This window comes from Plectropomus leopardus, chromosome 6 (genome assembly GCF_008729295.1).
Source record: "Plectropomus leopardus isolate mb chromosome 6, YSFRI_Pleo_2.0, whole genome shotgun sequence".
Classification (NCBI taxonomy): Eukaryota; Metazoa; Chordata; class Actinopteri; order Perciformes; family Serranidae; genus Plectropomus; species Plectropomus leopardus.
In genome coordinates, this window is record NC_056468.1 from 7,369,841 (window position 1) to 7,393,946 (window position 24,106).

The 24,106-nt window shown below is 39.6% G+C and overlaps 1 protein-coding gene across 1 annotated transcript in view; it reads right to left on the minus strand.

Moving 5' to 3' along the window:
- Nucleotides 1–24,106, minus strand: part of sema4c (sema domain, immunoglobulin domain (Ig), transmembrane domain (TM) and short cytoplasmic domain, (semaphorin) 4C) — a 173,784-nt gene that overhangs the window by 28,553 nt on the left and 121,125 nt on the right. The window contains exons 4-8 of the mRNA XM_042489017.1: nucleotides 12,207–12,361; nucleotides 6,324–6,386; nucleotides 2,134–2,232; nucleotides 1,712–1,808; nucleotides 284–403 (exon numbers count right to left, since the gene is read on the minus strand). Of these exons, the coding sequence (XP_042344951.1) occupies nucleotides 284–403; nucleotides 1,712–1,808; nucleotides 2,134–2,232; nucleotides 6,324–6,386; nucleotides 12,207–12,361 (534 nt within the window). The remainder of the gene's footprint in view (nucleotides 1–283; nucleotides 404–1,711; nucleotides 1,809–2,133; nucleotides 2,233–6,323; nucleotides 6,387–12,206; nucleotides 12,362–24,106) is intronic.

Consider the following 24,106-nt stretch of genomic DNA (forward strand, 5'->3'; position numbering starts at 1 on the left):
GAGGCCAAAACTTTGCTGCATAACAGCAATTACCTAAAACCAACGCTTCAAAGACTATCCAGAATTTTTGAGTAGTAAATTTACTACTGATATAATAATCCAATAAAGCTTTGACACATGTGGAAACAGGTGCAAAAGAGGGTTGGCACTAAGCACACAACCAATTTATTTATTTATTTTTTTTCTATCCTTGCCTCTTGCTTCCCTCCCTGTTTTTCTCTTTCAGTTGGCAGGTTCACCACTTCTTTCACTTCGTCTTTCTCATGTCCTCTTTTTTACTCACCATTGAGCCAGGCGGGCAAGTATTCGCTCTTCATGCTGTAGTGCTGTTGGCCCAGGTTCCTCAGAATGACTGGCTCTGTACCCAGGAAGTTGTTGAGCGTTGCTGAGTACAACTCCTTATCTGTACCAACAAAATGCAAGCTTTAGTTTAACTCTCTTCTTCAGCCCACAGCCGTATGGGCCTGAGAGAATGACATTGGTTCAGGGAGGGAGACACAAAAAAGAACAGAGAGTGGATGCCTATAGGTTCAGAAAGGCTGTTCTCACTGAAGTGAATGCAGCATGCAAAGTTAAATTGGACTCCTGGACTCTCAGTGCAGTCGTATGGCTGCACAGCAGATGGGAAATGCTGCAGGAGCGCTTTGTGGAGATTTGATGGACATTTTATGCTTCTGTTAGAGCTGTAAAAACATGGTGCGGTTCACTTTATTGTGCAGACTGCTGAGACGGAACAACAGGAGCTGACAGTGTGTTTGGTGTGAATATGAATGTCAGAGCAGTTCCAACTAAAGACTAATGATGCATTTTTGGTTTAAAATCATCCTAAAATGATCGTTACACCTGCTCAGAGACACTTTAACTCTTTAATGTCCTGCTCAACTGTTGGTTAGAACACATTTTGAGTCACTATAACGTTATGAAAAATGTGTTGAACTTAACTTAATCTGAGTGAGCAATCTCTACCATTCAGTTTATGTATGTTATACTAAAAAACAATCCAATAGCTGTTGCTGTGTCTTTAAATAGTTTTCCTTTTCAGTTGTCTCATATACAGGAAGTTAGAGTCCAGACATGAGGGTTCTGTGTAATGGGATTCACATTTCAGATTTCTTACTGAACTTTATACAAAAATTAAAAATCTAAAAACAAATACCAAGCCCTACCAAATGGCTGTTTTGTCCCTTTATGGTAGTGGTAGTAAAGCTATACTAATAAAATCAAAACTGACTATATGTAAAAAAAAATCTTCTGATCATTCATTGCTGTAAAATTATACACTTTATTTCATACATTATTCATAATTTTGTAAGTATGATTTTTCTAACAGTCTAAAGCCATGCTGAATGAAATGAATGACAAACAAATGATGAGTTGGATTGTCCTTTTATGGTAAAAGTTGTGGTTCAAAAATAAAAATAAGAAGAGCTCAAGGTTTTCTTTTTATTCTACCATTACCATGAACAGACATCTCAACGATTTGGGCCTATATTTAAAAACTATGGGGTCTGTAAAAAAATGAAAATTGATTTTTGGTATTATAGCCCAGAGAAAATATAAAAATGCAAAGAAAAAAGGTTAAATGTTGAATTTCTTATTTTCTTAATATTCTAAAAAGTTTGTCTGCAGACAAAGTAATTGAAAACGCATGAATTTACATAACTCTGAGTACAGTATGTGCTCACAATAACACCCACACACTTTTACTCACCCACTATCAGGCCAGTGTGCCCCTTGGCAGGGTCATACGGGCATTTACCCTTCCCATCTTCCAGGGCTGCTGCATTGAGGCTAAAATAGTCCGCGTTCTGCAAGCACACACAAACACACACTATTATAGCCCACATGACACAGCTGCAAGCTCTGTCTGTCTGTAATGAGGACCATAGCTTTACCCCTCCCCGTGTTGTCCTACTGCATCAGTGTCACATGCTGTATATGCACATTAGCATTCACACATTCAGCTAACCCAGCATGAGATACTGTTTTCCATTGCATTTATTTTTATTTTATCACGCATTGGGCCCAGCCTGAGGTCAGATGGCAGACATCTCAAGTTGACACCTGTCAGCACTGGCTGGCAGTAATTCAATCTAGAGAAACACACGTACATACGCATGCATGTATGCTTACCACGTAGGTGCATTTGGGCTGGAAGGCGTAGGTGCCGCAGGTGTAGAGGTGTGTGTGGTTGTAGCTCTGCAGAAAACGGATGTAGTTGAAGCACTCAGTCTGAAAAAGCAAGAGGACGACTTGTTAGAGTGCTGCTGAATTTAGTTTTTTAAAAATAATCTTCTAAATCTACTAATTTCTTGCAATTTGTGGAACATTCCTTATGAAGTTGCTTAATGCCTTTTTTCCCACAATCTTGAAAAAAAAATCACACCAATTTGCTTACAGTTCAGAGGTTTAAATACTTGAAAGGTATCTGAAAGCAGCACAAGCAAAGTGATGTCGCTCCACACCTCAAAAGGTGGTGTATCAAACCCCAAAGGTATCATTTTTGTCATTTCTCACAGGTGCTTTATTCTATCACTCCAATTTTTCATGACTGTGCCGACCAGTTTTTTTTCCAAATGACTTCACATGATTGTTTTCTGTTTTTGTTTTAATTAGTGCTTTTTAAAAGTACCAATATACCGGGGTCGTGGTCAGCCAAAAGCGCCCAGTTCTGCCTACTCAGTTTTAATAGATGTAACTATTTATTGCGTTCACATATGCCATGGGTCCTAATTAAAAATATCACACGCTATCAGGGGGTTGAGGGCATTCATCAGTCAGTTCAGGTCAGTCACTTTGAAGGGGACAGATATAAATAAAGATGACAGATCTCCTCAAGTGCCCTGTCGACGCCCCTAAGTACTGCTCTTCTCTAAGGTAAGGTGATGTTCAAAGTCAGATATACATTACATCACTCCATAATAAAATGTTTTATGACTGTGAAATTGGATTGATCAATTCAAGGAGACCTCAACTTGCTGCTGAATATGTCCCACACTCGGCAAATCTACCTGAAAAAGGTTTTACTTTACTCCCAAACACATGCCTGTATGCCCTGAGCACTGAATGGGCCAAATCACATGCTATAACTGCCTGTAGTGTGTGGTGTTCATATTTCGATGTAAACACCATTCTTTTTACATTATTGCCTCAAGACCTTTGAATACGCCCACCCAAGTTGACTGATTTGTCTGGCATCGTGACATGAAACGGCGGTCTCGGCTAAAATAAAAAACGACCAAGGAGCGCTGTGAAGCGGAACTAACACCGTTGTCAAGCTGTTGTGCTCTGTAACCAATGAGGAGTGATAACAACAATGGTGAGGGCTATTAGACGAGACAGACGCTGCTGTCAAGGCTGTTCCTAAGTAACATGTCTTCTCAATATCGCACGACATCGTAGTTGGTTTTACTTCACTCCGCTCCACTCTTTGGGGGGGACTCCTCCGCTAAAAAGAATTTGGAGCATCACACTGTATTTCCTGAATTCTGCAATTTGCAGTAACTTATAATGTAATGTCTGTAATATTGTCAAAATAAAAGTCTTCTGCTACTTTCATATTTTTATTGTGGGGGACAAATGTTCTAAATATTTAGAGGGACATGTCCCCTGTACCCCCATCAAAATCTAACCCTATGAAGAAAAGAGTATATTTTCTTTTCCTGTGTCAGAGGACATTAATTGCTTAGATAATAATGTTCTGAGGAGAAATTAGGTTCACATTTTGCTATGAAGGTTGTTTTTTTACAGTATTTAATTCTTACTTATTCCTCCATCATTAGTCCTTGTATGTTAAATATGTTGCTAGGATGAAGGTCAGTGCTGTTTTGTCCTCTGGTAATGTGAAGCCTATTCCATCATGAAGACTCTCGGTATGCTCCCACACACCTCGGAGATTTAGTTTTAGTCTAATGCTTCAAAGTCACTTCTTTCAACTCATAATTCACCTGAAATACCTCAATAACCTTGAGACGAGATCACATTTTCTGATATCTTTTTATGAAAAATATGTGAAACCACTTGACCAGCCAGCGATTGAAAGAATCTTTTGGCTGTGCCACTGTCTTTTATTTTTCGGATGTACAAATGATGCACAAAAACTTGAAACGCTGAACACTGGCAGCTTCCATGTAAAACGTTTTACTGTTATTTGTTTTGTCTATGATGCAATTCAAATTAAACACTGTTACGAAAGTGTCCGATTGAGGACATAGCTCAATAGATAATGTAGTGATGTAACCAAATTATTTAAGTAACCTTTAAACTGTACAAAAAAGCACCAGATTGTTTCCATTCAAAAGATATGCGTGTAATTAGCAGTATAATATATGCAGTGTTTTATGGGTAGTGCCCTTTAATGTCTGTACTGTGATGAACAATAAAGCTCTTTGAATGCAATTGGAAACAGATGCTCACACATGATGCTGGAGGAATGAATAATTCAGTGCATCCACTTGATGTTGCCATTGCAGCAGCAAAACAATATCAGTATCTCACGGCTGTAATAAGAGCAATATGATTTTTTAAAATGCATTTTTACAGTTTCTGCAATCAGCGAGGATAATCAGGATAAGATGTGTCTGGCAGACGGGCTTCTTTCAGGATTTACACAGAAAGACTAATCATTAAGTACAACGACAGCCAGTGTAAACACCATATGCTTATTTTTGCATTGTAAGTCAATTCCTGTTGTATATATGTGCTTCCAGTCATTTTATCCACTGGAATAAAGTCGCTGCGCAGAATAAATGTACTTTTACTAAATGTCCTGCACAACTATTCTGATCACAGGCCATCATACTTTATTTTAAGAACCACACCCAAAACAGATAAATTATCAACTACACATTAAGTTTTAATAACTTTTCAACACTTGAGTATTTTTAGAGCTCTGGTTTTACTCATTTCTTGACATTTTTTTTCTTTTTTTTTCTTGGACTCATTTTTGGTTAAAGCAGAGTTGCTACTGCTGCACTCCAGTGAACTGTTTCCCCTTCTGTTTAAAAACACATCAAAGGTTAATGTTGCGCACTGAGAGAAGTCTTAGCTCCATTTCCAAAATGTGCTGTGTGTTTCTATAAAATATTAAACTGCTTGCAAATGCACATTATGCAGTCTAAGCAGTGAGAAGCTCTTGCTGAGGCTAAAGTGCAAAGCTGGGGCCAGTTCAATATCTGGGTTTACAAAATTACCACAACTCATGGTATAGAGTTACTCCTCTGTTAAATATCATCAGAAAATATTTGGAAAAAGTGAAACATCATGATGAGACTTTTTTACATTTAACAAAAATCCAACTGAAGAATGCCTTTCAGACTGAAATTCATCATTATAAAAAGCAAAGGTATATATTAAAAGTAAAGTTTCCTACTGAGAGTTTGATGAGTAAATTGATACCACTCTGACTCTTAAATACGAAGTGTCAGCTTCAGTCTTTATCAAAGATCAAAGTTTCCCACATATTCATTTATTTGAGGCGGCCCGCCACAATTAAAACACCTGATGCAACGTGTTGATTTTCTATTTGTGGAGCTGTATCGTTCATTAACGGTGCTATTAGAACCACCAGGCACCAAGAGCATACTCTGGGCACAGACGGAGCAGCAGAACAGCAGATGTGGCGAAAGTGAAACTGAATCGTTGATTGGTATAAAACTTTGTTTTTAGTTGCCTCTGTGACAGCCGCTCCTCTCAATCATAGATCTGATCACATCAGCCGTAATCGGACTGATCAAACTGCTGCTGAACAAAATAACTCGTCCTCACTATGTATTTTGTTTCCTAAACGTAATCACAGTAACTTTACTTGCCTGAACCTAACCTTCGTAGGTTTACATTATTTAAGTAACTGTATGTTAAGGACGTGAGGTAATTTTGTGGGGTGCTAATTTGTAGGATATTACTGTACGTTGGTTCATGGACCCACAAGAATGGTCTAATTTTAAAAGGGGACACACATAAAAAAACAAAAGGGATAGTTTGCCCTTCCCTATCCCTATTATTCTGTAGGAAACTGCATGTTCTCTCTGGAGCAAGACTTCACCCACTTTTTGTTGCTCAAGACAAAACACTTCCTGAATCGAACCAACTCAAAAGTTGCTGATGTTAACCCTGTCTGGAAGATGCACTTCACTGTGTGCTAATGTAATGACTGGAAGGTTTCCAGTTTGAAACCCCAGACTGACTTGACAAAATGTAATTGAGCAAAGTGAATAATGTTGCTCTAACAAAGCACCATTTTAAAAACTACCACCGTGGTGCTCTTGGGCAAGAAAGGTAACCCCAGACAAATGTGACTCTCCGTCAGCTAAAATCCATGTTACCTGGTTGTTCTTGCCCTTGGCGACGCACTCTCTCTTCTTATCCTGTGGAGCCGGCCAGTCAATCTGGAGGAGAGAAAGAGACAGATGTGATGTGTGGACAACGCGTCTCCAAGAGTGATGCTGTTGGCCTGTGAGTAATACATTTTGCAAGTGTGTTATGTATCAGTTTATCACTCATTTGTTTGCATGGGCTATAAAAATAATACACACTATAAACAGATGTGTAAATGACATCACCTCATTTCTTTCTAATGAGGTGCACTTAGAGAAACATCATGGCAAAAAATAAAATTTGCTTGACTCCATCTATAGACTGCACTCTTGACCCCTGGCTGCTGTAACTATAGCAACAAGCACAGACTTGAAAAGTTGGTAACATTTTATAGTTAAGAATATTTTGTTGCTGAAAAATGTCCTGTTTGCACATAATGTATCCTAATGGGAGAAGGTGCATACTTTTCGATCCATGCACAAAGTGGTTTCTGGAGGACTGGAGTACAAAGTAATGCTAGTTCACCTTGAACTAAAGATACAGTTAAGTTGGTTAAAATAGTCCACCGATTGAGCCGCCCATGGGGTGCAGGGAAAAAGCACAGCTGCAGAGCCTCAGTCCCTACCAGCAGTGCTTCTGAGTTTGCCCGATCAAACACACTGTCAGTGGTAGGTAGGAAACTGTTAGGTCCTTAGTGCAGCAAAAGCCCCTAATGACTGTACCTTTGTTTAAAGGATCAAAAACACACAGGCAGGAAAGTGAACTATAATGCACCTGTAGAAAGTACTACTCCTAGACAAGCTATTGTCCCCCAAAAGGTACAATTCTACTGAAACATGGACAAAAAGGGGGAGAAAATAAAAAAGAAATGTGCACATAACCAGTGACCTTTGCTATGCAGTATTATTTCCAGTAGCTGCTTTTTTTTAATGACTCTGTGACACATGGCTGAACTTTGCTCCTTGGGAAGGTCCAAAAATATGAACTGTTTACTAAGAGGTTTCCACACCATTAGAAATAATTACGCTGGTCATTACAGGCAGGAGCTGCTGCAGATTCAGTATCAACCTTTGATTTACTTGACTGAGTTTAAAGCAACAGCAATCAAACAATGGATTATTACCACACACTGTTTTGGTAGATAGACTGCACTTTAAAAACTAGACTTACAATACTGACTTTTATATAATATAATAAAAGTGGCTTTTTAATACAACACTATTTCAGAGGCAAGTCACATGAAAATCTCACCTTACCACTTTCCACTGAATGTCCACATTTAATTCCCACTGTAGAGATGATGGAATTATAATGGTTAAGATTTAATACCTAAATTAATCATTGGGATCAGTGGCTGTGAAATATTACCTGCAGGATCTGTGGGTTTTTAACTAATGCACTAGAGTTGTTTAAGAAAGACAAGGTAAAATGAAGCATAGCAACACCAGCAGTTTATTGTTACTTCTAATTTGTTCCCAGGGGACTCTCATTAGTCACAAGTCGGTGTCTAATTTACTATCTAGTACAAGATATTCACTCTTCATTTGCTCCACACAGATCAGGTATTTTACAAAAAATATCAGGCAATAGTAGCAGTCAGGCTATTCTCGTGCAGGTGCAGACAGGTTTTTTTGTCTCCAATGTGAAACCAAGTGAAATTTGACTTATTTTATTTATTTTCAATATTATGTAACTTTACTTTCCTAAACCTAACTAACATAACCTAATGCTGAATTTACATTTATTGTGTAACATTACATTAAGCAGGCCTAACTTAACCACATTCAACCTTGTTCATTTTCCTAAACCTAACCTACGTAACTTTACATTACAAATGTAACACAAGTATGTTAACTATAGAACTTTTTGTTAAATATATAACACGACGTTGCCCACCTTGTTTTTTTGCCCTAAACCTAACTGACATAATTTTACATGCCTAACCTCTGTAACTTCATGAGCCTAAACCTTTCCTACACAACATTCCATTAAATATGTGACTTAACATTACTTAACATGTGACATTAGCTCTGTAACATTTGATTTAATAAGTAATGTGACATTGTTTAACTTTCTCTTTTACTAAAGCTAACCTGGATAACCATTCTTGCCTGTGCCTTACCTACGTAACTTTACTAATTTGTGAGATATCATATGTACCTTTGTATGCGCAATTTCATAAGATATACAAACCATATTAAGATACGTTGCAGAAGTAGCTCTCAGTGTTAACAGCCTAAAAAGACAAATCTGCCACATGTCAAGGACACTAATGCATGGCACTAATACTAAGCTCTGTATTTTAGAGTCTTTGTGTGACACATAATTGTATAAAGTTTGGTTACTAAGCATCCTACATAGTCAGTTAAATGGTCTAAACTGCTGAGGGACCTCAGTGCTATTACACTGGTTTCAGCGTTTTCAAAGGCATGTACTAATCTCTCATGTTCTATCTCATACAGTGTCAGCACAAGTAATGCAGTCCACGCTTTGGCCATTAGCTAATGACTAAAAAAGAACACTGGTTCCTTATTAACTCAGAGTGCTGGCTGAATTAGTAATTTCCTGTACACAGATGCACCTTAAACTAGAGCAAGAATAAATGGAAATGTGAACCAAATTTCAAGCATTTGAACAATATTTGCATCATTTTGTATTTTTTTAAAATGCTGAAGCGAGGTGTAACTGTAAATTACTATAGCAATACAGTAAAAATTGAATCAGTGGTGTTCTGAGTTGTCACATGAGATGATTAAACCAAATGAATAAATGAAATAACAAAACACAATGATCATGGGAAAGAACGTAACTATATAATGTAGTAAGAAGCTCTTCAGACACAGATGGAAGCTGAGTGTCTCAAAAAATTTGGAGAAAAACATCCCCCGAAAAAATATTCAAGGAAGAAAGACTGGCAGGAAAGTACTGAAGGAATACAGCAGCAAAGATATAAAAGAGTCGCAGTTAAAGTGAGGCAGGGGGAGGAGGAGTGAGAGAGTGATGGTCAGATGGTGACGAAGGGGATGAACTATTCCCTCATCCACACACTGTAATTTTTCTGTGTTGGCTGCCTCCCTCTACATCGCACACTGGGGGTTGACAACAGGTGGTCTTATCAGTACTGTAAGACTCATATAACCCTCACTCAAACAGCCTGAGCCTGTGCCGCGTGTGACAGTGTGTGTGTCCGCATGTGTGTGTGCATCTAATAACTGCTCATTACGGCACTAAATCAGATAACAATTCCCAAACTGCTGCAGGCTGCTCACTACACCTTCATCAGCCTGCTGTAATTGTATTGATTGCAATATGGACCAATTATTGAGGGAGCAAAGCAAAACCAGATTGAGTCTCCGAGGCTTTAAACATCTCAGAGCGTGTGTAAGCGTGTGTATTAGGTCAAGTCAAGGGTATTTATGGAGCACTTTAACAAAACAGGTTTGCCCCAGAGTGCTTCACAGAAAAAACAAGATACACAAATTAAAACAAGGACAATACAAAAAACATGATTGAATAAGTGCATCATAAACTCTGAGAAACAGGGCCAAAGCCTGTGAAAGTGTATGGGCAAGTGTGTGTGCCTGTGTACTCCCACACATTCACAGTGGATATGTTTGTGCTGACAGAAGTGAAACATTGGAGCCAATAGCCACGCACATTACCATCTTGATATTTGGCAGCTTGCTCCAACTATTACTGTCGGGGGCTTTTAGCAACAGATAACATAAATAACTTCCAAATAAAGTAATAACTTGTCAGAAAACATCTGAACTGAGTCCAAAATATATAAAACTTGATAATGTAAAAATCCCTTTCCTGACTAACAATTAATCATTATAGTATGAGACCTTCTTTTTGTAGCAGTTTTTGACGAGGTGAGACAAGACTAATATGTTAGTGGCGGGCTAATACAGTGCATGAACATTCAACATGCACGATATTTTCCTTCTTAGTTTGTTGGTCAAAATGTCAGCATTGTCAGTTGTTGAATTGACTGAGGGATGTGTGCAAATTCCCTTTGCCCTCTAAAGAGTTATCACGGCATACCACGGTATTTAGAAATCCTGACAGTATAATTTTCAGCACCATCAAAAGACAGATATATCTTTCTATTAACACACAGGGAGAGGCTGAATTAATGATGTATTGAATATAGTGTACATCATGCGCCACCAGAGGTCAGTCTCTACTCATGGAACAGGCAGCTGAGCTAGTGAACATGGGGACTGAGAGTGGAGGGGATAACGTTATAGGACTGTTAACGCCCGGTGAGCAACAACAAAATGTGGCTGCAGGGAAAAACAGCATATTTTCACAACTAGGTAGGTAGCACTGCACAGTAATATGGTGAAACTTTAGAAAGGTAGGAAAGTTATGAAAAAACAAATACTGCCCAAGCCTGTCCCAATATGACAGCAAGTTAATGAAAGCAACATGATGACAACACTGCAAAAAGGGATTGCTTGGAAAAAGGATATTTGGACACACTTCTTTAGAATTTGTCAAAAAGGAAAACAATGTTTTGAAGAAATGGGAGCCAGAGAGACACCCTGACACTAAAAGGTGCACCAATCTGCCATTTATGTTAAGTTAGCTTAATGTAAGGTAAGTCCTAAAGTTAACTAAGAACATAAAGTGAACTGAAGTGTAATGAGTTTCTGTCTAATAAAACCGGACTTAAACATTTTAAATTGACAGTGACTTAAACAACACTAAAACATTGTATTGCTGTATCAAGTCTAAATTATCAATATTTTAGATGGCAAGCTAACGCTAACAAAGTTAGCTAGCTATTCCTTTTCTTCATCAAGGACCACAATAGCATCAGTACATTTGTTTTAACATTCTGTTTTAATTTAACAAACAATCAAACAATATTATTCATTGAAATATTCAATTTTGACTTGCATAACCAGATTAAAATTAATTTTGGCAGTTTTGGTGCTCCATATAATTGGCTGTCTATGTTTGAAATAAGTGCTATGACACTTTGGTTGATGGCTTTACCTTCTGATTTTTACTTTTAATTTAAATTTTTTATTAAGCTCAAAAATAAAAATAAAGGCTGTTTTCTGCGTTGGAAAAGTTGACACAGAGGGCTCTTCAGTAAAAGTGGCAATTAATACATTTTATTATATTTTGACCCTTTAGGGAGGACACTTTAACACATTTTGAGACGACTTTAAATTACCAGACAGTTCGTACATTATAAGGTTCTAAAAGCCCTAAAGATTTATTAAAAGAAGTACAGGCCAGACCTATAAAAGACCCAACAACTAGTATGACTCAGTTGACTTTATTATGGTACTATTAGAGTTCTCTGATTGTCTGCCAAATTTTTTTTTGTGTGTACTCTCAAATGTCCTTGAGTCCAAAAACGAGCCAAAAAAAGAATAAAATAAGGTCAGTCTGCAACTTAATAGGCAGTGAAGAAGTGCAGCAGAAGCAGAGAATATGCTCTGTGGGTTTTTTCCTTTTCTTGCAAATCCAAGCTAAACCTTTTCTATAATAATTATATCACAGTTAATATCATAATTGAATTTGGTGTATTTAAATGAAGTATTTGAAATGTGTGTTTATCTCTGCAGCGCTCAGTAACCAGGCAGTGTGGAAGCGACGATGCTTTTTATTCCTGAACCGTCCATCATGAAGCTCTGTGATATTAAATCTTATGTGTTATCATTTAATTTCTCACAATTCGACAAAAGCCTTTCAAAATGTGTGGGCGTTTGCAGTGACAGTTAGTCAGGCAGTGTTGTGGATACAATTGTTTTTCATGAAACCCTTCCCATACTGAACTATTGTAACAAATCTAATCTCCTTAAACAGTGGAATGATAAGGCCTTTAAAGTGGTTTTGTGTGTGTTATGTGTGTGTTGCATGTGTGATACCTGAGGCCGTAGCTGTCTGCTTATGTCGTTGGGGTCCAGAGCAAACAACGCCTCCCGTGCTCCGACGTACAAAACCCTTTCATGGTCGGACAGAGTCAGCATGCTGTAGTTGAACACTCCCTGAATGCTGAACCTCGCCATGCTGTCCAACACATCTGGATAAAGACACACAGAAGCATTATTACATCACTGATGATACATAGCTGCAAAATATTATATAATATATGTTGACAGACGACAGAATAAAACCTGAGAAGAACATTTCACACATTCCTTTTTGAAATCAGTTGATGTCTCAGTTTATTCACACCACTGAGCCTCGCCCACTTCACCACCTATAGCTTAATGTCGTCCATTCTGTTCGTCCGGTACATGGTGCATCTCACCCACGTCTTTGCTTTTCAAACTGTGTTGCCTTAAACAACTTTCATATTCACCACGTCTGAGAGCTCCAGCACATTTGAACCCTGTGGCCAGATCTGTTCATAAACTTTCACCATCTCAGTGTCCATCTATCTGCCGAGATCTCTGCAATCTGTTACCTGCCTTATCCCTCTATTGTAAAAGATGTCACTCCAAGTGACAAACACACATAAAAAAGAAACACTATGAATTCCCCTCAGCTCTACAGCGTTTTTTTTTTTTTTTTTTTTTTACATCTTCCAGCTCATTGTTTTTGTTTTATGGGGTGCAGCTTTTTTTGTTTTGATTCACTCAGAATGCTCTCATCAATGTCCTTTTGTAGGCAGCTGTTTTCAGCTTTGATAAAAACACTGTACACGACCTGTCCCGGACCTATGTTCCCAAGGTCCCCCAGTTCTATATAGCACATAACTGGAACCCGAGAAAGATGTTTCCCAGCTCTGTATTCACTTAATGACATGGGTTAGCTCAGGGGACTAAAGTCACTCTGAAAGTGATGAAATTGTTCAGGTACAGGTAAAAATTAATTGCAGCCTGAGGAATTAAAAAAAACTATTATACGAATGAATTTATTAGAAACAAACAACAACTAACCAATTAAGTTATGGGGGAAAAAAAGCTAGAAAAGAGGTCTAGGGCCAGGTTTAATCACCATTTCTAAATAGGTTAAGGTTAGAAAAAAGGTCAAAGGTCAGGTTAAGGTGAGAAATCCATAAGAATTGACTATTACCCTCTCCAAATGATTTAAGGTTAGGCAAAAACAAAAACAAAAAAAAAAAGGAAAAGGGGTCCAAATCCTTCACATGAAATCTTACTTGTTGATTTTGTTCTCACTTTTTAATCTATTTATTGCTCCTCCTCTGATAATTGTTATGAGGTGTTATGTATTGATATGCAGAGTGAACCAAAGCTATTTTAGAGACAGAGTGTAACAACAAAGTGTCATGAATGCCTTAGGAGGCTTGATGTGTGTTAACAGACAACTAAACTGGGGGACATAGGACCCTCAGAACATAGGACCTTGGAGACATAGGGTCTTGGGAACGTAGGAGCATGGGAATATAGGATTTTGGGAACATAGTATCTTTGGAACTTAGGACACTGAGAAAAAAGGATTTGGGGAACATAGTATGCTGAGAACATAGGACCCTGGGTACTTACTACCCTGGAAACATGGGTAACATATGATCTTGGTCAAATAATACATTGAGAACATACATATGCTCTCAACAGCTATGTATAACATTTCACAGCCAAAGAGCTGGATATTTCCCTCTGAAGCTGGTAGAGAACAAAACAGAGCTAAAAGAAGAGTAAATAGACTTGCATTTGCCAGATGATCAAAAACACGACTCAAAATCAATACTAATGTTTCTCAGTGTTTGCTGGATGTGTAAGCATGACCATTTTTACAGCTTGTTGTACCGCCCCCAAGTGGCCCAAAAAAATCATTAGTGCAGGTTTAAACATTAATGTTTCTGTTACCAAATATCTATAGCTTGTGGTATTCTCAAGGTCAGCAGATAGTGGACTGATGGCCCTCTTATTTCGTTTAAGTGGCTACAAGATTTAATTTGACCCCATTTATATCTTTGCTATGTCCTCAACCACCACAGTAAAGTATCCCAGTCTAATTTCATTGAACAGAGAAAGTAACTAAGTATCAACACAACATAAACACAACTGAAGTTATGAAAAAAAAAAAAAAAAAAATCAGACTAGAAGCTCTCATGGGTTTAACTTATCGCGTCCTAATGAGTTTGCTGAGACTACCCACTGTATCTATCACTACGATCTGCTGTAAATGATTCTTGCAGGATGGAACACTGAAAGCTTCCCAAGCTCTGTATTTACTTTAAGAACCTGGAGCAGAAGACAGTCATCAGGGCAAGTCTGAGATCTGCACGTCAGAAGCAAGATAAGGTGGTCGTCTATTTAGAGAAGCTGTGCAAATAAACAAGAAGCAATGATGCTCTTGCCCTTCCAGCTGTTGTTTTGATGAGGAGTGCAGTGACGTGCGCTGTTATAGCAGCCATGTTATGAATTTAACAGCAGACTGAAGCCAGCATTTTTTAAGTCGTACATATTGATGAATACAGATGATACCATAATCTAGCGCTGACAGAAAAGGATGCAAGTCTGCGCAATCTTCAAAATCCAAATCTTTTAATCTATAAAAGAAATTAACCTTCAGCGGCTTCAATCAGCCGGCGCTTTAATGTGAGCTTTAAAAGCGAGTTTGTTATTGAGCTAGATGCCAGGAGGTTTGTATTCATATACTTGTTCAATAAAAATCCCATTGAAACTGGTAATTTTCACATTGAGAAAATCGGCTAATCTTGTTTTTGGAAAACAACTTAAACTGTGTTTTACCTCAATTGGACACAGTGTTTAGACTAAAGATTGGTAAAGGACTCCTACACACAGCACTGCAGCAATAAAGAGAGAGCAGCTTAATCCAGGCACCAATACACAACAATACGGGGATTTAGAGTTGGACCTTATTGGGAATGGAAAGAAAGAAGGGATGTGGACAGAATGCAGAGTATGGGAATGCTTATTAATGCACACAGATAATGGCCGTAAATCTGCAGGTGTGATTAGTTGATTATCTGTGCTGCACATCCTGATGAAGATTGCATTTAAATGAAAGCCTAAACGAGGCCTTTTACTCTGATTAGGCTATCACTCAGAGTATTAACAGAATATTAGCGTCCTTGTAAATCCACTTATTGATCCTGTGACTTCAAATGGCTAAATCGATGTAATTTATCTCAGGATTGCCTAATTTGTTAACAGAATGCCCATATTTTTTTTAGGGTTGTTTCTCATTTTGGTGCTCACAGACCGACACAAACAATCTCAAAAAAGATTATGAGGAAATCACAAAATGTTCTCTCCACGGTCCCATCTGCAGGGTTTGTTGAAAAACCAGAGCTGACTTTAAAAAAAAAAAGAAAAAAAAGATGCACCCACTGTTTTGCTGTTCACTCCCCCACACACACATACATAAAGACGCCCAGATACACACACCGTTCAAATCCCCTGACTAGCATACAGACAAACTAGTGGTGCAGAGCAGATGAGAAAGCAAGACAGAAACGGGAGGAAAGAGAGAAAGGATGGTGTTTAGTTTTCATTATCCACACTCTTGTTGCTTGTAGTGTCACCTTGTTCTCCGTCTCCTCCTCTCTCTCACTTTATCTGGGCTGATAGAATGTGTGCAGAACGCGGGGAGACGACAGCTAGCGCTGCACATAATGCGATCTCATAAATTGAATAAGAATATTCCTTTTTTTGTTTTCTACAGCATGAATATTATCACTTCTTTCGCCCATTTCCCCCTGACCGAAAATAGAAGCTGAAATCCAGGGAGGAAATGGCAGGAACTGGTGTGATTTATGGTGTGACTAACTGCTCATGTGACGCTGTGGCCTAGTTGGGACTAAATAGACTTATATACATGGAGCTGGCTGTACTGGATGAAGAAGCTGAGCGCGCATGTGTGTGTGCGTGTATGTGTGTGTGTGTGTGTGTGTGTGTGTGTGTGTGTGTGTGAGAGAGAGAGAGAGAGAGAGAGAGAAAAAACACAACTGGTTATAAAAGTGAGGCTTGTCACTGGAAGCGTGATACCAAATAAAAGTCATTGAACCAAAAGCCAACATTGCTTTCAACTGAGCGCAAAACATCGATGAACTGACCATTTAAGACAAAACGTGGCACCAGAATCAAGACAGACAAGACTCTTTGAGTCTTGGGCATTATTACTTCGCACCTTGAGGGCCACAAATTTGTATTACCTAGGATAGTGAAGTTATAACCCACCCTACTCTGCCCCGATTGGCTCATCCTGGCACTTTCACTCTAACACAAACCAATCTCATCCCTCTTGCTTAAGTCTAACAAGCCCACCCAATGAATGCAACAAGTACAAGCTAATCAGGGAGAGCGTATGTTTGGTCATGCAAATTCGCCTGAAGGCCACATCAGTTTTGTGACAATTTTTTGATTTAATTTTCCAATTTTGCTTTTGCTCCCATCTTTTATCTTGGAGTAATAATAAAATTTAATGGCAAGGCTGCAAAACTGGAGTGTAAGAAAGGGGCTTTTATTTCACATTTAGCAAGCTGAGCCTGCCTGCACAACTTGTCATCTATGACCAGCAGAAGTCTGATTTACCACTGTGCATCTGTCAGATGAATCCAAAATGTGTCTCTCTAGGCCCTTAATTTTTTTTTTTTTTGCATCACCAGTGTTCAAGTGGCCCCCTTTGGAGAACCGGGCCAGTGGGCCCCATACAATTTAAGTTTGAGTCTCCTGTCTCTTACAACGAGGGCACAAGCTGATATTATTCACAGTGTTGAGGAAGCTACTTTGAAAGCATAGCTTTGCAAGCTACCAGTCACTTCACCCTGGAACAAGTTAAACTACAAAGCTACTCAAAAGAAAAAAATGTTTGGGGAACTCAATCTATCTAGAAAAATTAGTTCAACTACTGTGTAAAATATGATCAATTTACAATGTGTAATATGATAATAATAATAAAAACATGCGCCAGAAAAAAAAGCCACTCAATTTAGTTAAAATTGCCCTCTTGTTCACAAGTCATACATTAACCAAAAACATAAAATATCACACTGATTATTGGTAACTTCAAGGAATGTCAGTTTTGTTTTTTTAGGAAGCAGTAAAGTTAGCCAGCTAACTTCTAAAATAGCATGCAACAGCTTCAGGAGGTTCAATTGCAGTAAGGAAGTAATGGTAAAAAAAAGCATATCCTTTCTTTTTTATGGCCAAAAACCGTTTATAATTTCAATAGTTAACTACATAAAAATGTAGAAAAATTCACTAATTAAATCACTATGCAAGTTTGAATAAAGCTACCAGGAAGCTACTGCAAAATGTAGTTAAACTACTTGTTTAATTACATGCACTTCAGTCCTCCCCGACACTGATTATACGTGGTAATTCATTTGCTCTAAATGTGACTATTTTCGTGCATAAAGATACCAACTGTTCCAAGTTTTAACTGTTGACTCCAGAATTGTTCTATAAAAGTCAAAACCCACAATAAAACCCTCCAATTAAACCAACTTACATGCATGTAGGTGCATGTTGACACGCAGAAAACATCAATCAAATCTGGTTAAGATATGGTTAAAAAAAACAACAAACTGGTAGGCGACATGTAATGAGAGGTACAGATGGATGGAAGGAGAGAGATAGAGACAGAGGAGAGGAGGGAATGAGTAACCAAAGGAGGGAAGGAGGATAAGTACTGAAGTCAGCTTATTATGTGAAGAGCAGCGGTGTAGAAACATTGGAGGGTATGTACGGATGAGGGAGCCTGATGAGAGAGAGAGAGAGAGAGAGAGAGAGAGAGAGAGAGAGAAGAGAGAGGGGAGAGGGAGAGAGAGAGAGAGAGAGGAGAGAGAGAGGGGGGGGGGGGAGGGAGAGGGAGAGAGGGAGAGAGAGAAAGAGGGAGAGAGAGAGAGAGAGAGAGAGGGGGAGAGAGAAGGGAGGTGGGGGAGGCGGCATCCTCAGGGGAGAGCTGAGCACATCTGCTGTGTTCCACACAGCCGGGCAAGAAAACTCCAGAGCTGACACACTTTTACTTACACACAGCCACAGACACAGACACAGACACACCAACATCGACACACCGACACCGACACACACACACACACACACACACACACACACACACACACACAAACACACAAACACAAGCTCACACTTGTTTCAAGGTACGTGGCTACACACACAAATCAGTGTGCGTCTGAACACATGAACACAAACTGAATATACAAAGTTTATGGCTAAGCAAAAAGACACGTTGCATTTGCACACACACACGCGCACACACACACACACACACACACACAGACTCACACACAGAGTCCTGAATAGTTCTCCAGGGTACCTGCTCAGTGACTTGAACATCTCTCCACCAACAGAGGGAAAGTTTTGCAGCGAGTGGCTTGTTTGAAGTGATCAGCGGCTCTGTCATTAAGAGGCGATATGGGCAGAGGCACTTACCATCTGTCACCACACTGTGGCAGCCCTGAGGCTACCTGCTGTGTGTGTGTGTGTGTGTGTGTGTGTGTGTGTGTGTGTGTGCGTGCGTGCATGTATACGTGTGTTTGTTGTAAACCTGAGTGAGTGTGGGTTTCTCTGGAACCAACACAAGACTGTCCCCACCTGTGGTTCATCACTATTATGTGCAAGTGAACAAGTGTGTATGTTTTCTGAAGGACAGTGCATGAGTTTGAATGTATGAAAACACCATCTGCGAGTTTAAGAGAAATCAGTGTCAAGAGAAAAGAAAAAGGGTTTAGAGCTATAAAGATTTGAAGGTAAGGAAAACTGAAGTGCCAAAGAAGGAGCAATCCTATGTTCTAATAACGACCGAGAAGAAAAAATGAAAAAAGCACAGCAACAGTAACAACTCCAAAGCATAAAGGACACATAATTTCTCACTGACCTTGTACTGACTACACAGCAGCAGTACAACACACACAATCCTGTCCTTTCACTGCATCCTGAAAAGAATCAGCTCGGAATTTACATCATGTGAGACATCTGAAACCTGCTTAAAGCTTTAGATTGTTTTAAAACTTCTCCATCATTTTGAGGGCTGGTGACTGTGTGTGGAGGCGGTTTGGGTTAAATTACGGGCTGTGACGGTTTCTGTATTCGTGCCGAACCATCACGGCACAGGGGTCACGGTTCTGTGCACGCAGCTGCATATAGAATACATGGTATGTAGACTGATGCGTGTAATGTGGAACTGAAGTTCATGGGCATGGGTTCTGCCCGGACACATTTAGCTGTACCCTGTTAGCAACATGTGATGAGGTTAACACAAGAAGCGAACCGGCATTTGAGTCAGTCACAAAATGAAGAAGACCTGCCTGGAGTTTACCGGCTAACCGTTACAACAGCTACATAGAGAGAGTTGTATAGAAGACAAGGATGTTGTGTGAATGCTCCTCCAACATGCTATTGCTCATTCAACAGCATCAGTCAAATGTGCCAATCACCAGCATGAGGAAAAAATAACTCGGAGCCTCTTGCTTTCATGCAGCCTCTGGACATAGAAGCAATTTTTAAAAAACGTTTCTATTTATTTTGTATATTCTAAATTTCATGTCATAAGAGATTCTTCTCAAATTGCCCATTGTGACCTATTGGCTTTTGGAAAAGTGTAATACAGAAGTGTTTTAAATGATCCTTTTATATAGGGAATGCGGTTTAACAAAGTAGCCAATCGGCAAAATGCTCTCGGTCCCTAACAAGAGGATTTTGTATTTCTTTGACAATTGCATTACTGTCTGCATTTGTTTTTTGCCCACTGTACTGATCTCACACCGAACTAGCATTGAACCCTGACTCCTTAACCGAGGTATGAACCAAACCGTGACTTCTGTGTACCGTTACAACCCTAGTTAAATTACAAGGCCTTTGATGCTGACAAACAACAGTTTGTAGAGAGCAGAGGAGCAGAGGGAAAAGAGAGAATATAAATACAAGAGTAGGAATAAGAAATAGAGGGCAGAGACGAGGGGAGGCGTAATGAGTCCAGCAGATGAGCAGAAATACAAACAAAAGGGCAAACAGAAAGCCAGAGAATAAAAAGCGGTAACACAAAAGATAGACAACTCAGAGGGCCTGGCCAGGGTCAGTACCACTAGAAACAGACATGATCAGAGATCACTGCAATACAAAACCTCTTCACCGGCTCTGTGTGTGTGTGTGTGTGTGTGTGTGTGAGAGAGAGAGAGAGAGTGTTTGTCTTTAGACGGCTGTGAGACTGTGATAAAAGAGTCTAATAAAAAGAGACAAAGAGAACAGCCATTTGGATATGTCTGTGAGTGGGTGGATTATATATATTGTTGATAACAATACATAGTCTACATTTAAATAAAGAGATCTTGAGGAGAAGAAAAGAAAAATCTCCTAGAAAAAAATGCAGATATGAAAAACGAGCTTGAGAAAGATATACCATCTTAGTGAACCTGTAATTTACCATTTTTTGTCAGCTAAAAGTCCTGAGAGCGGCGCGCTGATCCTCCATGAGCAGCCAATTAGCTTAGCTTAGCAAAAAAACAGGAAGCAGGGGCAAGAAAGCTAGCTTTGCTCCGTCCAAAGGTAACAAAATCTGCCTACCAGTACCTCTACAGCTCACTGAGACCATGTTATATTACACTGCATTGGTTAAACAAGTGCATGTCCCAAAAACTTTAAAAACAACAGGTTGTGGTAGCATAGTAGCATAGTTTAGCCTTTATAAAAGGATCATGATTATGGGTTCATTTTTTGTGACAAAGGTCACATTTCAGCAGTTAACACTCGTCTATTGAATGTGTTTATCTCCCTGGAATTTAGCAACAAGGACAAAAAATGTTCAAGGCAATGCATGATCAGTTCATAGTGTACCAAAATGAAGTGAAACTAAGGTTGCCTGAAGGTAGGTAACCAAGCTGTGGTAGTAGACGATTCTTTGAAAAGCGTTTTTTTTTTAACAACTTTTGTTTGATATTAAAGGAATAGTTCTGATTTTTTGAAGTAGGGTCATATGGGGTACTTAGACCATAGTCAGTAAATTACATACAGCAGATGTCTGTCAGCACAACCCCAGTTTGGAGAAGCAGGCTGTGACATCCATGCTCAATAAAACATATTTTAAGCACCTAAAAATATCAATATCAGTTTAAGTGCACACTATATTTAAAATACTTTCACAGCTGTACATTGCTGTCAGACAGTGATTTCCTATGGAAAAATTTAGCTGTTAGATCTTTCTTCCAAACCAGACTCCACTGAGAAAAACAGTAATTTAACAGCTTCTGGTCTACAGCTGCTTCAATAAGTTGGTTAATTTGTGTTATTGTGCGACTTTGGTAAATTCTGAACTGACACTTTTAAATGCCAAAGTCACACAAGAACACAAACAAGCTTACTGATCAAAGCAGCAGTAGAGAAGCAGCTCCTGACTTCTGTGATGTTAAATGACTGTTTAAGTTAAGAGAGCGGTACAACAGCTTCATTTTCTCCAACTCCATGAAAACGGTCACTATCAGGGTACATATAGTGTATAATGTGCTTGTGTCTGTGTTTAAAAGTGCACACTCCCTTGTAGGTTATCTCAGGGTCATGTCATAGTTTCACCATCCAACCCAGCCCAAATCAAACCAAGCCAAACCAAGCCAGACCAAACAGAACTCCAATGCGAGGCTGAGGAGAAGAAGGAGGAGGAAGACGGGGGAATGAGGGGGAGCGCCTGTTGCTTCACGGCCGGCTGGAAAGGTCTCGATCCGGGGCCTGGCCTCTGTAATCTGCCCCCATCAGCCATCCAGCGGAGCTCCAGCCTCCCTCTCCCTGCCTGCTATAAATACACCCAGCCTCTGCTTATAGCTTCTAACCGCCAAGCCACTCACACACCAAACTATGATTAAAGGCCTATTTTGGGGATAGCTTTGAAGCTGCAACAAACACAGAGTGAGAGGCAGAGTCAGACAGACAGAAAAGGAGGTGGGGTGGGGGAGACGCTGTGCAGCGCCCACACAAACATGCAGATGTTCCCGAGCGTGCGCGCAGAGTGCCGTCAGACCCTCATCTGAGCAGGTACCCCTCTTTGAAGCAAAAAAACAACACCACACACACAAAGGCACACACACTCCCACGTGGATGCACAAGCTTTGTCTGCTGAACAGAAGACAAGTTCACAGGAGAGTCAGGTGTACGACAGAATGAGAGCATGGATACAGAGGCAGACAAGAAAGGGAAAGATATACATGCCTTTAAGAGCTAGATCTGCAAGAAAAACCTTCTGTTGACTGCGGAGGGAACTTATTATAGATTATGTGCTATTGTAAATAAGTAAGAATGAATAAGATTTATAGGATTATTCAACACAAGGAATTTATGAACTTAACTGGCTTGGGACTGAATCAATATGCCATAAAGAATAATTGCAAGAACTCTGATTAAAGTACATGTTTTTAAGCTGCACAATCACTCATCTCCGCACGGCTTAGATGTGTAAACCCTTGTTTGTTGGTTATTTGTATTCGCCAATACAGTTTTTCACAAACAGTCGTGTAAATAGAGCGACTGAATGCAGCCGAACAGGGAGAGCGAGATGAAGGGACGGGGGAGTGGGAGGAGAGGAAGTGGTAAAAGTGGATTAACACTACAACGGAACAAGTGAGCCCAGTAGGGGGATGGTTTTCGGGGGGTGAAGTTTGGAGGATGAAAGCGGGAGTAGAAGTGGAGGGGGATGAAACAGCGTGACTCGGTGGGGGGTCGCCATTGCCGTCCACAACAAGCAGAACAAATCAAGAGCTGGCTGATGCCACAAGTGAGGTTTTTTTCCACTCCAGCGTCATGGTTCAGCATGTATGACTGGTGCCGCAGCGGGCACCAGCTGGGGAGAGTTAGGCCTTTTTGTACAGTGTTGTGGTGATGACACACACACACACAGAAAGGGAGATAGAGGGGAGCCTGTGTAGCTTAATGGGTGCAGAGCAGTTCAGCTGTAGTTTGGGAATTTGACTCACTGAACAATTTATGAGCCAAAAATGACAAGCATTTGGTGATTCATAAGAATGAGGGATTCTTGTTCAAGTGAAAACCTACTGAGACTCCGAACTTGTAGGGAAGTATGTTGATAAGTCACAAAAGAATGAAGTTCAGCTTCCACACAAGCCCTCACTTCCAGTGAAGGGCTCCAACTAGCAATTATTTCATTATTTTTTTCTGCACACATCCGCTTGCTCAAGGATGTTCTAAAATGTAGACGGGAGTGGTTAGGGATTGAACCACAAGTTTATGATTAAAGACAAACCCTGCTCTACCACCTGATCTACAGCCTCAAGCAGTACGTTATATTTCTGTCCAGCTGTTACTTATTACTCAGTACATCCCCTTTTAAATGACTACAGGTACTACTGTGAGTGCTCTGCAAAATTCACCCCTTTCCAACAATCTGTGAGAGATGTGCAGCTATGTGAGGACACGTGGTGTAGTTCAATTAGAACGCTGCTACAGGGAGGAGCCTAAGATTCTGCTTATGTCTCCAAATGCTTCTGTCAATGAATGGTCTGTGCAGGTGCTTCAGTCACCACACAGACATGACATCTTACATCCAGGCTGTTGTTTTCAGATGAGACACCATTTAAAAAAAAAAAAAAAGTCTATTCAAGAACTAAATTTATCGATCAGATCATTTAGTCCATGAAATGCCGGAGAATAGTGAAAAATAGCCATCACAAACTCTACTATCGACAAATGACTGACAACCTAAATATGTTCAATTTACAATGAAATACATAAAGCCAAGAAAATCAGTAAATCCCTCACATTTGAGACGCACAAACCGCAGACTGTATAATAAAGATGGGCGACATGACAGCTTCCCTAAAGTGAAGTCAAAACATCTTGGCTGGCTCCCTCTATGTTAATGGTTAGGACAT